The sequence below is a fragment of the Hemicordylus capensis genome, chromosome 3 (genome assembly GCF_027244095.1).
Source record: "Hemicordylus capensis ecotype Gifberg chromosome 3, rHemCap1.1.pri, whole genome shotgun sequence".
Taxonomy (NCBI): Eukaryota; Metazoa; Chordata; class Lepidosauria; order Squamata; family Cordylidae; genus Hemicordylus; species Hemicordylus capensis.
This window is the reverse complement of record NC_069659.1, coordinates 242941495-242957468: the sequence shown is the minus strand read 5'-3', so window position 1 is coordinate 242957468 and position 15974 is coordinate 242941495. Positions and strand designations below refer to the sequence as shown.

The following is a 15974-nucleotide window of genomic DNA, read 5'->3' as shown; positions in this document are numbered from 1 at the left end:
TCTGTGCGCGCCTCGTGGAAAATGCCCCCCACACCTGGGCAGTCGATTGTTGGGTGGCTGCTCCCCTTCCCTCCTCCAATTTCCCCCCCTTTACACTGGCCGCCTCTTGCGTCCCATGCTGACTCCTGATTGCTGCCTCCTCCTCTCACTCTTGAATTGCTGCTGCTCTGCTACCCCCACACGCCCCATTTGCCAAAACTGCGGTGCTGCAAATTTGCTTGGCTTCTTGTAGCAATGCGGCTGCTGCTTCCATGCCCCCGCCCCCTCACAGAGGCAGCAGGCTACAAAGAGGACGTGACATCACCTCCTCCACTCCAGCCCAATAATGAAGGCTGAGCAAAGAGGAGGAGGGCGCATGTGCTCAGGCAACCAACCCCCCCCCCCAGCAGAATTGTAAATAGAATGTTGTTGAGCAGCTGGCAGGGGGAAAATGGGAAGGGCTGGGGCCAATCAAGCTAACAAATGGCGCACAACAACTGCTCCTCGTTGTCCACCTGACTGTGTGCAGGCGAGGCAGGCAGGGAATCGCTTGGCACTTAGCACAGGAAATTGCTCGCTTTGAGCGCCTTGAGCGCCTGAGCTCTATAACTCACACTTTCAAGTTGACCGCCACCAGTCCGGACTTGTAGGGGCAGGGGTGGGGCATAGCAGGCACGTTTGTGCACCCCTTCAGCTGCGCCTAGGGCATGTGCCCTGCCTGCCCTACCCTCATTACGTCCCTGCTCTCTGCAGAACACACATGCCTGGGCAGAATCCGCTTTGTTGTGCCTCAATGCACTCTGCTGTAATGGGTATCTCTTACTAGATAGGAACATAGGAAGCTGCCATATACTGAGTCAGACCATTGGTCTATCTAACTCAGTATTGTCTTCACAGACTGGCAGCAGCTTCTCCAAGGTTGCAGGCAGGAATCTCTCTCAGCCCTATCTTGGAGAAGCCAGGGAGGGAACTTGATACCTTCTGCTCTCCCCAGAGCGGCTTCTTCCCCTGAGAGGAATATCTTGCAGTGCTCACACACCAAGTCTCCCATTCTTATGCAACCAGGGCAGACCCTGCTTAGCTATGGGGACAAGTCATGCTTGCTACCACAAGACCAGCTCTGATAGATGGTTATCTCTTACTAGAGAGACTTCCCAACAGGAGTGGGAAATACAAGTGAAAGTAAAAAATATTGAGCTACATGAACTATAAATAGCCAGCGTGGCACAGGGGTTAGAGTGCTGGCCTAGGTCTGGGGAGACCCGAGTTCAACTCCTCATTCAGCCATGATACTTGCTAGGTGACTCTGGGCCAGTCACTTCACTCTCAGCCTAACCTGTTTTGCAGGGTTGGGCCAGTCACTTCTCTCTCAGCCTAACCTGCTTCACAGGGTTGTTGTGAGGGGAAACATAAGCATGCAGTACACCACTCTGGGCTCCTTGGAGGAAGAGCAGCATAAAATATAGATAAGAATAGTAATAATAATAATGAATGTGTTAACTGGAGCAGGTAATTCATTAGGAGGCATTTATGACTCCAGTGGTGAGCATTCATGAATGCAGAAGGTGGCATAGTTTGACTCAGGGGGCATTTATGGATTCTTTGGATACAATACTTTATTGAGCCCTTTGTTAACTCATTAGGATAGCTCTGGCGCATGTGTCATCTCGCAATATACAGGAAGAAAGTTCCTATTGAAATTATAACCAGGAGTGGGTCACAGGTTTTCTTAGTTTTGTCAAGTCCTATGGGCTGTCCCAGTATACGGCAGCTTCAAAATTGTAAGCTGGAAACTTCAGCCACTCTGGAGGGCAACCAGAGCCAGTCTATGCAGACAATAATTGGCTGGTGGGCCTAACTCATCAGGGTGCAGGTTCCATGCTCTGGACTCACAATATAGGGCAGCTTTGAAATTGTAAGCTGGAAACCTTGGTCACTCTGGAAGGCAACTAGAGCCGATCTATGCAGACAATAGTTGGCTGGAGGGTCTGATTCATCAGGCGGCAGGTTCCATGCTCTGGACTCACAACTGTGGTTAGTATTAATGAGGGAGGGCAGGGCTGTGACTGGCAGCCAACTCACTGGGGGTTTGTTCATGGTTAACCCGGTATTAATGGTATTAGTATTAACGAGAGAGGGCAGCTGGCTCACTGGGGTTTGTTAATGGTTAACCTGGTATTAACCACTGGGGCAACAAGGAAGAGCACACACTCTAGTGGAAAAGCAGCTGCAGCCATCTAGAGAATATGTGCGGGGATACCTGTATAGCTAAATTCTAAGCATTTATTGGTGAGGTCCAATGGGGTTTGGAAAGGCCTAATTCTAGCCTAGGGAATTGCACAGTGGTAGCCACAAGAGCTCTAAGGCTGAGCACACACTGCAGTTGCAGAGCTGTTGGCAGAGTCTAGTTGTCAAAGCTATTGGGGAATTTAGTGGTGAAGTACACCTGAAGTTGGAAAGGTCTAATCCTAATCCAGGGGCCCCATACTCAAAATCTCTTCGCTTGATGCCCCGACAGTGTGCTATGAACTGCGTAGCAGGAACTGAAATGGACGAGCCCTAACAGTGACTAGGAAGTTGTTCACCAGGAAAACTGAGTGGGGTGGCGTCATCTCTGTGGCACATCTGGTGAGGCAGGTATGCCCTGGGTTTCTGACATTAGGGGCCCACACCTCTGTGGGCAGGTGTCCCCTTGGAGTTTGGCGCCAGGGTCCCGCACCTCCGCGGACTTCCCTCCAGGTCCCTGTGGTTGGGTATGGGGGCGTTGGGGTAGCTTACACCTAGTAGGTGGGTGAATGCAGTTCTCCACTGGCCACATAATGGTTTAGTTGGTACATACCCATGCCGCCTGGTCAGAGACCCCCTAGGCTGGTTCGGCATGGCATAGGGCCTGGCCTCTAAAGAACCTTGTGCTGGCCCCAAGGGTGGCCCAAGTGGCACAAAGTACTTTTCTTTGGTGTCTGAAGTGAGGTTTGAAAGGCTACATTGCCCAATGGACTTTGAGGGTCAGCCCTCCCTTTCATGAAGGGACCATTGCAGGCACTGGACAGGGAAGAGGGAAAGAGGCAAGAGGTAATAAGGGGGTCTGGTAAGTTCAATAAATTGGGGTTTAGTTTGGGATTAGCAGGGCAAATTCCATAGGTGGAAGCAAACAGCCCTGTGCGGTGGTCCGAAGCAGAGAAAAGAAATAAATCGGACCACAACCATTTGAGAATGGAAATTCCTTTTTATGGATGAGGGGTGGGAAGCAGGTCAGCAACCGGCAGATACTGGTTGGTTGGTGCATCTCTGCCTCTCATCACCCGGTTGGGAGATTTCCTTGCTGCCTTTCATTCTGGCAGCGGGGGGTGGGGGGGAATCGGAAGGGACACCAGGTCCTTCGCAAAGGGACGGGCTCCACAAATTAGGTCCTCTCCCCCTGCCCCCCCACAAGGCAGGGCATAGGTCACACACCCTTGAGATTGGCCTGGGATGCGGGTCTCAGTTAGTGGGCATGGAACACAGATTGACCTGGGATGCCGGTCTCAGTTGCATGGCGTAGGAAGCAGATTGGCCTGGGATGCAGGTCTCAGCTATGTGGCATGGAGCACAGATAGGCCTGAGACACTGGTCTCAGGCAGAAGGCGTTGAAGCAGATTGGCCCAGGACGCAGGTCCAGGTTATGTGGCTTCAAACGCAGTGTCGCCTGGGACTCAGTCTCAGCTGGTAGGTGTGGAACGCAGATCAACCTGGGACAAGGGTTCCAGTTCCACAGCGTAGGACGCAGATTGGCCTGCGACGCGGGTCTCGGCTAGATGGCGTGGAACGCAGATTAGCCTGAGACACGTTTCAGGCAGAGGACATCAACGCAGATTGGCCTGGGACACAGATCACGGCTATGTGGCGTGGAACTCAGGTTGGGGTCTCAGCCATGTGGCGTGGAACGTGGAGTGACCTGGGATGCAGGTTCCGGTTATGTGGCAGGGAACGCAGACTCGCCTGGGACGTGCTCAGACAGGCCCGAGCAGCTGGCAGCTCTGAACCAGGAACACAGCTGGGCTTGGGGCAATGGGCCTCAGTGGAGTGGCTCAGCCGGTGGGCAATGCGGTTGCCAACGGCCGTCAATGCTACACAGATTCCTGGAGGAAAATTGCGATGCCACATATCCTGTTTTACACCCGAGCGGGAATCACCTAGCTAGTCAGTTTGGGCTCTCACTCTCACAGCAGGCCATGCGTAACCTTGGGGTGGGCCTATCTTAGGCCCGAGTCTCATCATAATTTGGTCTGACATCACACAGCAGAGAGGGTGTTCACAAGCAATACAGGGTTGACAGGGCCTGGGGAGGGGTCGAAGAGGCCGTGGCCCACTTTCTGGCATCTTGTTATCTCAGACTGCCCCCTACCGGGGGAAGGGGTTTATCTTTCGGCCACAGGTATGAGGCTGCTTATTGATGATTTGCAGCTGGGATTGGCATTAATTCTATAGGTGTGGTGGGGGTGGGGCGTTAAGCTAGGCTAACACCCGCTATGGTAGATACAGTGTGAAGGGAAAGAACAGCTTAAAATGGGTGATGCACCTTAGGTAAGCATTTGGCTTCAAGAAGGAGGAGGGGATCCCTTGAGGCTTGACAGATCAGGGATGCCACTGAACCCTTCTTCTCTGTAAAGCAACACCCTCCCTTATGGCTGTGCAGTGTCGGAGGGGTGTTGTTAGTACCAGAGACCTGACCTTGGTCTATTAGGATGGGCAGTTCCCGCTTTGGAGCGACAGAGCCGTCCGGAGCCAAGGTGCTATCGCCATTCATCTCTAGTGGCCGACCTTCCAGGAACCACACTGTGGAGGATGGAGCGCCAATCCCAGCTGAGTGCCATGCAAGCACTCAAAGAATTATGTCTTAATAAACGTGGCCAATTTCACCAAAGAATCACGTGTTCGTGTCTCCTTGGGTCTGGGCACAATAAGGACTGCACACCCGAGCAATCTCTGCATGCTTTCCTGCATGTCATCCATGATGGTTTCTTCTCTAACCACCCACACTAGCTGTGTGCAGATGCTGCTCTGCACAGAGATAAGTAGGAGAGAGCTCCCACCTCCATGCGGGGCAAGTGTGCAGTGCAATTTATTTGGGCTTCAGTCTTTCAGAGCTGAATAATTGCATGGGCCTCACTGTGAGCCACTCAAATAAATACATATATACAGACGAGGATGAAAATTCCAGGGATGGTACCAACCCTTGTTTGGCTTGGGTTGGTATTAGATCATGGTTGGTACGAGATCATGCTACTGATACTAGCTCAATTTCAGGCAGACCTCTTACGGTTTCCAATAATTAAGTCTGCCCCACCTTTCACATTTCTGCTTTGCTTAGGTGTTCAGATATTTGTTTTACTTGGATGCTTGGAAGCACTGATAGCTCCTTTTTAAATGCCTTGGATCCAAGCCATTCAGGGCTTTATAGGTAATAACCAGCACATTGTATTCCATCTGGAAACCTATGGGCAGAAAGTGTAGTTATTTTAGAATGGGAGTGATATGGTCTCTTCGGGTAGCCCATCTGTCTGCCGCATTCTGTACCCATTGCAGTTTCCATACAAAAGCAGCTGAATGTAGAATGCATTGCAGTAGGCAAGCCTGGATGTTACTAGCACGTGTAGCATGTGCATCACTATTTTAAAGTTGTTTATCTCCAGAAATGGATGTGGCTGACATATCAGTCAAAGCTGATAAAAAGCACACCTAACCTGAGAAAAAGCACACCCTAACCTGAGAAACCAAGGAAAGATTTGGGTCCAGAAGTACTCCCTGACTACATTCCTGATCTTTTTCAGAGAGTTGAACTGGATCCAGAACAGGCAGATCTAAACCACTTCCTAAGTTCCAAACTCCCACAATAAGTTCCTTCATCTTGCTTGGATTCTGTTTCAGTTTGTTCTCCCTCATCCAGACCATTACCCAATGCTCCAGGCAGGCATTTAGGGAAATTAGGCCATTTCCTGATGAAGCTGACATGGAGAAATAGATTTGGGTGTCCTCAACATAGGAACATAAGAACCTGTTCTTATGGATCAGGCCCAAGGCCCATCTAGTCCAGCATCCTGTTTCACACAGTGGCCTACCAGATGCCACCAGAAGCCCACAGGCAGTAGTTGAGGGCATGTCCTCTCTCCTGCTGTTACTCCCCTGCAACTCGTACTTAGAGGCATCCTGCCTTTGAGGCTGGAGGTGGCCTATAGCCCTCTGACTAGTGGCCGATGATAGACCTCTCCTCCATGAAGTTATCCAAACGCCTCTTAAAGCCATCCAGGTTGTTGGCTGTCACCCTATCTTGTGGCAGTGAATTCCGCAAGTTGATTATGCATTGTGTGAAAAAGTACTTCCGTTTGCTGGTTTTAGATTTGCTGGCAATCAATTTCATGGGATGACCCCAGGTTCTAGTGTAATGTGAGAGGGAGAAGAATTTTTCTCTATCTACTTTCTCCACACCATGCATGGTTTTAAAGACCCCTGTCATGTTTCCCAGCAGTCGTCTTTTTTTCTAAACGAAAAAGCCCCAAGTGTTGTAGCCTTGCCTCATAAGGAAGGTGCTCTAGGACCCTGATCATCTTGGTTGCCCTCTTCCACACCTTTTCAAGTTCTACAATGTCCTTCTTTAGATGTGGTTACCAGAATTGTACGCAGTATTCCACATGTGGCCGCACTATAGTTTTGTATAAGGGCATTATAATATTAGCAGTTTTATTTTCAATTCCCTTCCTGTTGATAACATCCTGCAGCAAATCCCCTGATGATCTCTCCCAGATATTTCATGTAGATATCATAAAACCATTGGACCCTTCAGGTCCCTATATCTAATTTTGAAGAGCAACAGTCTCTAACACCATCTGGAATCTACCTGAGAGATAGGAGTGGAACCACTGCAAAGCAGTGCCTCCCACTCCCAATCCCCTCAGGTGCTCCTGGAGGGTACCATGGTTGATGGTAATGAAAGCCACTAAGAAATTCAAAAGGACCAACAGAGTCACACTTCCTCTGTCGATTCCTAATTAGAGATCATCCAACAGGCCAAACAAAGCGGTCTCCAGCACAGTTTCCATCTGGAAGCTGCTTTGTATCTGGTGTGCCCTGTACCATAGCCCTGAGGCTGGACCGTCACATACAGCTGCCTTCGTGGGGAGATATATGTGCCTGCCAAGAACACATACTTTGTCTCAACTTAAGCTGTCCTCTGAGCAAAAACAACACCTTAGGCATTAGGTCAAGCTAATCCAAGGATAGCCACCTAATGGCACAGTGGGGAAATAACTTGCTGAGCGAGCAAGAGCTTGCTAGTTTGAATCCCCACTGGTATGTTTCCCAGACTATGGGAAACACCTATATCGGGCAGCAGTGATATAGGAAGATGCTGAAAGGCAGCACCTCATACTGTGTAGGAGATGGCAATGGTAAACCCCTCCTGTGTTCTACCAAAGACAACCACAGGGCTCTGTGGGCACCAGGAGTTGACACTGACTCGACAGCACAACTTTACCTTCAATCCAAGGATAGTTCATACAGGCAAAAAAACAAAACTGGAAGCTTATTGTCTCTGCATAGGTCTTTTATTTGTTTTTTTAAAAAAAGGAAATGTAAGTATTTGCAAAACCTTGGCTATGCCAAGAGGTTCATGAAGCTTCATGAAAAGGGTTTTAGTTTCAAAAAGTAATAAAAGTAGTAAAGAAGCAAAAATCAAAAGATCTAAAAAGCAAACTTCAGAACATAGCCTGGAACTGACTGAAAATAAATAAATGAAAAATCAATAACGAAGAACTAATATGCCAAAAGAAGAGAAGTGGAAAGCCCATGTAGAGAAGCCAACTGTTGCATAGCACTAGTCACTCCCCAAGAAGTCAAGAATGATGTAAATATGAAATATATTTCAGTATATTCCCCTTAACTTACCTATTGAGCCACCCTGGGAATGACCAATATAATATAAAGCTTCTTGCTTAGTTTTCTGCAAGATAAAGTTTATTGCTGCTGGAACATCATATATCGCCATTTCATGAAAACTGTAATACAGAGAAACATAAAACAATTGAAATTTTGCCTGCCTATGTTTGGAGACAAAAGTTGTATTATGTTATATGGTGTAAAATGTGGCAGATAACAATGAGAAAAGTAAGCTGAATAGTCCAGTTTCCTCTAGAATTCTGGCCCTGATCACCCCATTTCTCTCCCCATGACAACACCAAAGACATAACAACACCATCAAAAGTGACTGTAGACAACCAAGTATGTGGGCACAGTCAAGGAAAGTATACAAATATTTGTTGTAATAGCGCATGCTACATGTGTGAATAACACTTGCATACCAATAGGAAGATGCTGAAAGGTATCATATCATACTGCGCGGGAGATGGCAATGGTAAACCCATCCTTTATTCTACCAAAGAAAACTACAGGGCTCTGTGGGTGCCAGGAGTCGACACCAACCCGATGTGGCACAACTATACCTTTACCATTCTGTACTTCTGCATTTCCCTTAGTGGACACAGTGTCTCAGTAATAGAGGTGTATCACTGAGTATTTAAAACTGTACTATATGACATAATAAATAAGCCTCAACTATTCTACTGTTGAGCTGTGTGGCTTACATCTAATTTATCTCCTTGTTTAGATTTCATTAAATTCTTATCCCAGTATAACACATTCTTCTGGGTTCTTAACTTTGAAAATTACCATTGACCCCGAAATACAGAGCTTTAAAGTAACCATATGACAGCTTAGCTGTCTCACCTGCTAGCCAGTTTTGTAGTACAAGAAAGCCCAATACCACTGTAATATATGGTGGGGGACTAAGGTTGTGAAGGCAGAGAGGAAGGATGTAATCTTGCAGCACTGAAGGGGCAGCTTGTGAGGGTCCCCCTACTTCAGAGTGTCACTGCTGCCACCACTCAGATTTGTCTTGGGTAGGAACTGAGAGAAAAATTACAGGTGAAACTCGGAAAATTAGAATATTGTGCAAAAGTCCATTAATTTCAGGATTGCAAATTAAAAGGTGAAACTGATATATGAGACAGATGCATTACATGCAAAGCGAGATAAGTCAAGCCTTAATTTGTTATAATTGTGATGATCATGGCGTACAGCTCATGAAAACCCCAAATCCACAATCCCAGAAAATTAGAATATTACATGGAACCAAGAAGACAAGGATTGTAGAATAGAACAATATTGGACCTCTGAAAAGTATACAGTGTACTGTGCTTGACTGGCCAGCAAACTCGCCTGACCTGACCCCATAGAGAATCTATGGGGCATTGCCAAGAGAAGGATGAGAGACATGAGACCAAACAATGAAGAAGAGCTGAAGGCCACTAATGAAGCATCCTGGTCTTCCATAACACCTCATCAGTGCCACAGGCTGATAGCATCCATGCCACGCCGCATTGAGGCAGTAATTGCTGCAAAAGGGGCCCAAACCAAGTACTGAATACATATGCATGCTTATACTTTTCAGAGGTCCGATGTTGTTCTATTCTACAATCCTTGTCTTCTTGGTTCCATGTAATATTCTAATTTTCTGGGATTGTGGATTTGGGGTTTTCATGAGCTGTACGCCATGATCATCACAATTATAACAAATTAAGGCTTGACTTATCTCGCTTTGCATGTAATGCGTCTGTCTCATATATCAGTTTCACCTTTTAATTTGCATTACTGAAATTAATGGACTTTTGCACGATATTCTAATTTTCCGAGTTTCACCTGTATCCTCCCCTCTTATTTGTGATAGTGTGGGATATCCCTTCTGGTGATGCAGGACAGGAAATGAAATGTTCTTATTCTTTGCCAATACGAAAAGAACACGTTTTATTGTTTTAGCAAAAGATCTTTAAGTTTTAATCTTTAATCTTTATTGTTTTAGCAAAAGATTTTTAACTTACAATGTTTCAATGTTAAAAAAAAATAGTGCTTTCAGAGCTTACACAGACCTCTAACTTACAGCAGTGCAGATATTTTGCAAGTGTTACACAGTTAAGGTTCTTTCTTTCTTTCTTTCTTTCTTTCACTCCACATAGGGGTAAGGTACCCAGCTTGGTTACCTTGTTTCTGACCTGCCTCCCCTCTCAGAAGTCAGGACTTTCAAGTAGTTTCTTAAATAGGCAAAAGGTTTTCTTGTAGAGAGCAGATTTACTCCCTCCAGCTCACAATTTCTCTCTTCTTAGCTTTCAAACCAACTGAACTCTAACAGATTTCTCTAATTGCTCTCTCTCTCTCTCTCTCTCTCCTCCTGCATGCAGGGATTTCGCTGTTCCTTTGCTGTTGCCAATCAACTTCCTGCACATACTTTCACATTTCTATAAACATAACTTTAAAATAAGTATTTGTGACTATGAAGACATATAAATAACAAAATAAATACATTCAACAAACAATACTAAAGTGCAAATGTTCACAAGGACATTAAAGAATTCCACTCTTTGCTACATCCGCCATAAGACAATGGGGGTGCAAATGCACCACGTGACACACACACCCTTGCTTGTGGCAGGATTAAGGGGTGTGGGCACATAGGGCTTTATTTCTTATTATTTTAACAAGCAGCCATAGTCCACCTTCTCCAATTCAGTAATTGGTACATGGAGAAAATCCTTTCCAGGACTGAAGCCCTTTTGCTATAAGATGAGATGTCTGTAGCTGTACCCCAGGAAGCATTTCACCCATTCAAGCAGCAACTACTCCCAAAATCCCTGAAATTTTACTTACCTAAAATCCCAAAATTCTTCTTGGTCAATGGTAAGATTCTGGTGTCTTCTAGACCAGGTGGTCCCTCTGTTATTTAGTATCCAGATATCATAACCAGCATCTGCTAGAACAAATCCCAGGCTATTGCTGGGAAGATTTGAAATCCAGCACCTGCCTTCAACAAGTATACCATGTACCAGAAACACAACTGGCCTAGGCCCTAGAAAGAAAAGAAAGAGATAGTAGATAATATGAGGATGGTCACTTGGACTAAGCACTCTTTAAAACTCACCTCAGGGCCATTTACTTGACCACTGCAGCTGGGGATGGGGAGGCCAGGTGGGATGCAGGATCACACCTACAGGACCTCCTTTCCCTTCCACATGATCACTGCTGCAGCAAATGGCATGGCAATCTGGAGGCTGGGGAAGCAAAGCCTGGCCTCCAGTAATCCTACAATGCAAAGCCGTTAGTTTTATCCCCAGGTATTTAATTGGATTGGTACTTCTATGGAATCCTTTCTTTTCTTTCAGATATTGTAAATCTGCTTCTTCTAAATTCCATGCAATCATCAGCATTTTATTTTTATTAATTTTGTATCCAGAAACCATGGCATAGTCATGTATATGTTCCATTATTAAATTTAATGAGTCCCATGGTTGAGTTAGACTACCTTAAGTGGCACAGCAGGGAAATGGTTGACTAACAAGCAGCAGGTTGCCGGTTTGAATCCCCACTAGTACTATATCGGGCAGCAGCAATATAGGAAGATGCTGAAAGGCACCATCTCATACTGCGTGGGAGGAGGCAATGGTAAACCCTTCCTGTATTCTACCAAAGGAAACCACAGGGCTATGTGGGCACCAGGAGTCAAAATCGACTTGACAGCACACTCTACTTTATGGTTGAGTGAAAGTACAATATCATCAGCATACAGTTTTATTTTATGCTCTTCTCTGCCCATATTGATTCCAGAGATTTGATTCTTCTGCCAAATCTTCCTTGCCAATGGTTCAAGTGCCCCCCCCCCCCCAAAAAAAAACAGCAGAGAAAGTGGGCATTCTTATCTAGTACCTTTCATAATTGAACACTCTTTGGATACTGTTTCATTCACTATAATCTTCACAGTTTGTTCCTGATAAATGCTTTTTTAAAAAAGCTAAGCTCTAGCCCTGGAGTTATGGAGCAAAATGTGTGGCCACTATTTTTCAAGTGTTTGGATTCTTTGATGTATAATAACGATTCCTCATAATGAATCCCTATGAGGATTCACTGCACACCTTCATTTCTTCTATTCCTTTTGACAGTCATTACACAGTGCTAACTGCCAAGGAGATGAATGGTTGCCAAGGAGATGAATGGTTATGTTTCCCACTTGGTCTATGCCCAAGTGGTTCTGCATTAGAATGTGATCTAGCACAGAAGAGTGTCTCCCAAGCCAGCAAAGGTCAAGTCAGCATGCTGGGATGAGGAGAGGAGAACCCTGTAGAGACTCTCTCCATTATAACAAAATACAGGAGCTCCTATTACCAACATTATCCTCAAACAGTCATACAAAACTACAGTGCTACTTCACAGAAATACCTGTCGGTACTGGACTGTGTCTCCCATAAGGAATTCTGTCTACTTGAAGGTAATAGCCATCAGCTGTCAGGACTTCATACTCTTCACTGGGGTATCCCCAATATTGGATGATTTCACTCTGAAAGAGGAAAGAAATCCTTGGCAAAAATCAGATTTTGTTAGTATCTAGGCTTGTTCACATGGCTCGACATGTACGAGCTCCCAGGAAAGATAATGTAGGAATGTATAAGCTGGCTGGGCCTGGTTTCTGATGAAGCAGCAGCTTCAGTTTGGGGCTTTAAAGTGTATCTGCTGACTTATGCTTTTTTAAACCTATTTTTCATTTTAGTTTGATTATCTGACCTCCGCCATCTATGTCCTGACTGAGGACAGGAGTTATTGAGATTTTGCTGGCTGTTTATTTTACCTTTGTGTTTGGGAGCTCTCCGTGCCTTGTGATCAGAGTCTAGCGGCATCATGCGGCCAAGGAAAAGGCTGTGTTCACTGCCCAACCTCCAGATTTACAGCCAGGAAAGCAACTACGAATTGACTATCTCTGGGCGAGTAAGGAACTACAGAATACTATTGCTTCTTTTCCTACCAGTAATAAATATACAGATTTTGAAGGTCTTGATGGAGATAAGCAAACACTACCACGAGGCTCCACAAACATAACTTCTTCATTTCAAGGTGACTTACAGCACTCTACTGTTAAATTGGAGAAAAGCTTACTAGAGATTCTTTCTGAGCAGGCTTTTGCTATGGCAGAAATTATTCTTAAAGTATTTGAAAAACTTGGTAGTATGGAAGATAAGCTTGTCAAATTAGGCAAGAAAATTTAAGCAATAAGAGGCATTACGGAGGGAGTTGCCCAAGGTCGAGAAAAACTGACATCAGCTCAAGTGAATTATAAGAGCCTGAATAGTTTAGATAAATCTATACTTGTTCCCCAGCTTTTAGGTGCCCAGAAGTGGAATAAAATTATGGCCAAACCAGCTATGGTCCTTCTGAGGAATCTGATTGTATTATGCGTCCCTTATGGAGAATTGCATTGGAGATGCTGGGACAGGTTGCTCAATCTTTATGTCTCCTGCTAAGTTGTAGTAAATCACAGCTAGCTCTGCATGCCCTTTGGTGATTGCTCAAAGGTAGTTATTATAAGAGAATAGCTGTCATTTTTAAATCTTCCAGAATTCCTGATAAATTACTCAAATGTCGAAACTATCTTGAGAAATTTGGTATTGTGCTCAGGTGAATGTTTAAGGATTCCACAGTCTGTCCTCTGCTTCATTGGAATTATACTTGCAGTACTGGAGATGCAACAAAATTATGTCCTAATCCTAGGGGAAAGGGATCTGACCTTCAACAACAACATCTAAAACATAACATGCTAAGTTACCAGGAAGCTCCTAGTAGGAGGTTTAGCCAGGCAGGTGCCAACTTAGGTAAGACACCATCGGTATCCCAGTCTAAGGAAGAAGAATTTACTGTACATCAATCCAGTCTGTTAAAGAGTTGCCTGAAATTATCCAAGTTTATAGAGACCTTGTTATTTTTCAATCTGCTAAGAAGCATAATGAGGATCAACTAATGAGTGGAGGGGTACAGATGGGATGTATAAAAGTTGAGTCATTTGGCTCCAACTTGTTAGCACAAACATAAGAACATAAGAACAGCCCTGCTGGATCAGGCCCAAGGCCCATCTAGTTCAGCATCCTGTTTCACACAGTGGCCCACCAGATGCCGCTGGAAGCCACAGAAAGGAGTTGAGGGCGTGCCCTCTCTCCTGCCATTACTCCCCTGCAACTGGTACTCAGAGGCACCCTGCCCTTGATGCTGGAGGTGGCCCGCAGCCCTCCGACTAGTAGCCATTGATAGACCTCTCCTCTATGAAGTCATCCAAACCCCTCTTAAAGCCATCCAGGTTGTTGGCTGTCGCCACATCCTGTGGCAGAGAGTTCCACAAGTGGATCACGCGTTGTGTGAAAAAGTACTTCCGTTTGTTGGTCCTAGACCTCCTGGCAATCAATTTCATGGAGTGACCCCTGGTTCTAGTGTTGTGTGAGAGGGAAAAGAATCTCTCTCTCTCCACTTTCTCCACGTCATGCATGATTTTATAGACCTCTATCATGTCTCCCCACAGTCGTCTTTTTTCTAAACTAAAAAGCCCCAGGTGTTGTAGTCTTGCCTCATAAGAAAGTTGCTCTAGGCCCCTGATCATCTTGGTTGCCCTCTTCTGTACCTTCTCCAGTTCAACAATGTCCTTTTTAAGATGTGGTGACCAGAAAATGATAATATTTTACAGGACACAGAAGAAATTTCATTTATGGAGGAGGAGCCTATCTGTTCGGAATCTAGTCTTTTAAGATTTCTCCCATAGGGAATGGAAGGTTTCAGCAGCCTCATAATTCCACTTGGGGGGCACTGGGATTTCCCAGAGCGGGGGGTTGTGTAGTGCACATAGGGTGCCAACCACCTCCATACCCACAAGCCCTTGGGGTACTGGGTTTTGTGTTTCTGAGGTGTTCATTGTAGATTCTCTGGTAGCATATGAGATTTTCAGTGAAAAACAAGAATCCACTCTCATATGCTACCAGAGAATCTACACTCAGAACACCACAGAAACAACAGAACCCAGCACCCCATGGGTTAGCAACCCTTCCCCTGGCCAATGTGGGGTCAGTAAAGAGTGGCAAGAAGCAAAAGAGCCAATGGGGAACAAGGAGGGAATTGTCAGCAGATCAGCCCATGATTTAGGTCACCGATCAGAAGGCTGGAAGGGTGGGAAATTCAAAGAGATGTCAAACACAAAATGGAGACTGACTCAGAGATCACTACAAAATGGAGGTCCGAAACAACAAAACGTTTTGTAGCCAAAACAGGGACAATTTTTTTTAATACAAAACTTTTGGATCTGGAAAATGGGTGTTTTGTTTTGACTACAAAACACCCAAAACAGGCTGTTTTGGGTACAAAATGTTTTGTATCCGAAACATTTCGCACATCCCTAATCTGCATCCCCCAGAAAATCTCTCATAACGATTTATTAAACAATCATATTTAATAAATTACAGTCTATACATACCTTGTGCCAGACCTAAGGCTTGGGGTCAGCAACATTCTGTAAATCGGGCTCAGTTAATGCAAGTTTAGTGATGGAAATAATTACATTCTGCCAGGCATTTTTAATTTCCCTCTAAATAGGACTTCACACTGATGGAATATGCCAGTCAGTGAAGTAATTTGGACTCATAACTTGCTTTGATCACTTTCAAATTCATACCAGTCTGAAATAACCCAGGCAGACATGAATGTGAAGGGCCTGCTGGTTAAAATGGGGAAATATTGGAATTATTTTGTCATAACAATGCAAGCCACTGTTTCCAAATTATCTGCATAAGTAACTTACAATAGTCATAAATCCTTGAGGATTCAGATGTCTTCTGCATATGAATTCTTCTGAAAATGTAGTCTGCTGGATCAAGCATGCCAGAGCCATGAAGAGCCACATCTTAGACCTGGCTAAAACAGAGCCAGTTGTTTTAAAAGAAATATATTTTCTAAATATTACATCCAATATATACAGTATTGAATAGGTGAATTATACTATTCACTACAGCTAATATTTTCTAAATTCAACAACAGAACTGTCACACTTCAAACCCTCATATCAATATCAAAATTGTAAAATTCAAAGGATTGTGAATTTTTGCAGGAAGATA

General features: G+C 45.0%; 1 protein-coding gene across 1 annotated transcript in view; it reads right to left on the bottom strand.

Moving 5' to 3' along the window:
* Window positions 1-15974, bottom strand: part of LOC128351473 (lipase member M-like) — an 80313-nt gene that overhangs the window by 21360 nt on the left and 42979 nt on the right. The window contains exons 2-5 of the mRNA XM_053311050.1: window positions 15662-15774; window positions 12274-12391; window positions 10711-10909; window positions 7900-8009 (exon numbers count right to left, since the gene is read on the bottom strand). Coding sequence (XP_053167025.1) covers window positions 7900-8009; window positions 10711-10909; window positions 12274-12391; window positions 15662-15763 — 529 coding nt within the window. The 5' untranslated portion in view covers window positions 15764-15774. The remainder of the gene's footprint in view (window positions 1-7899; window positions 8010-10710; window positions 10910-12273; window positions 12392-15661; window positions 15775-15974) is intronic.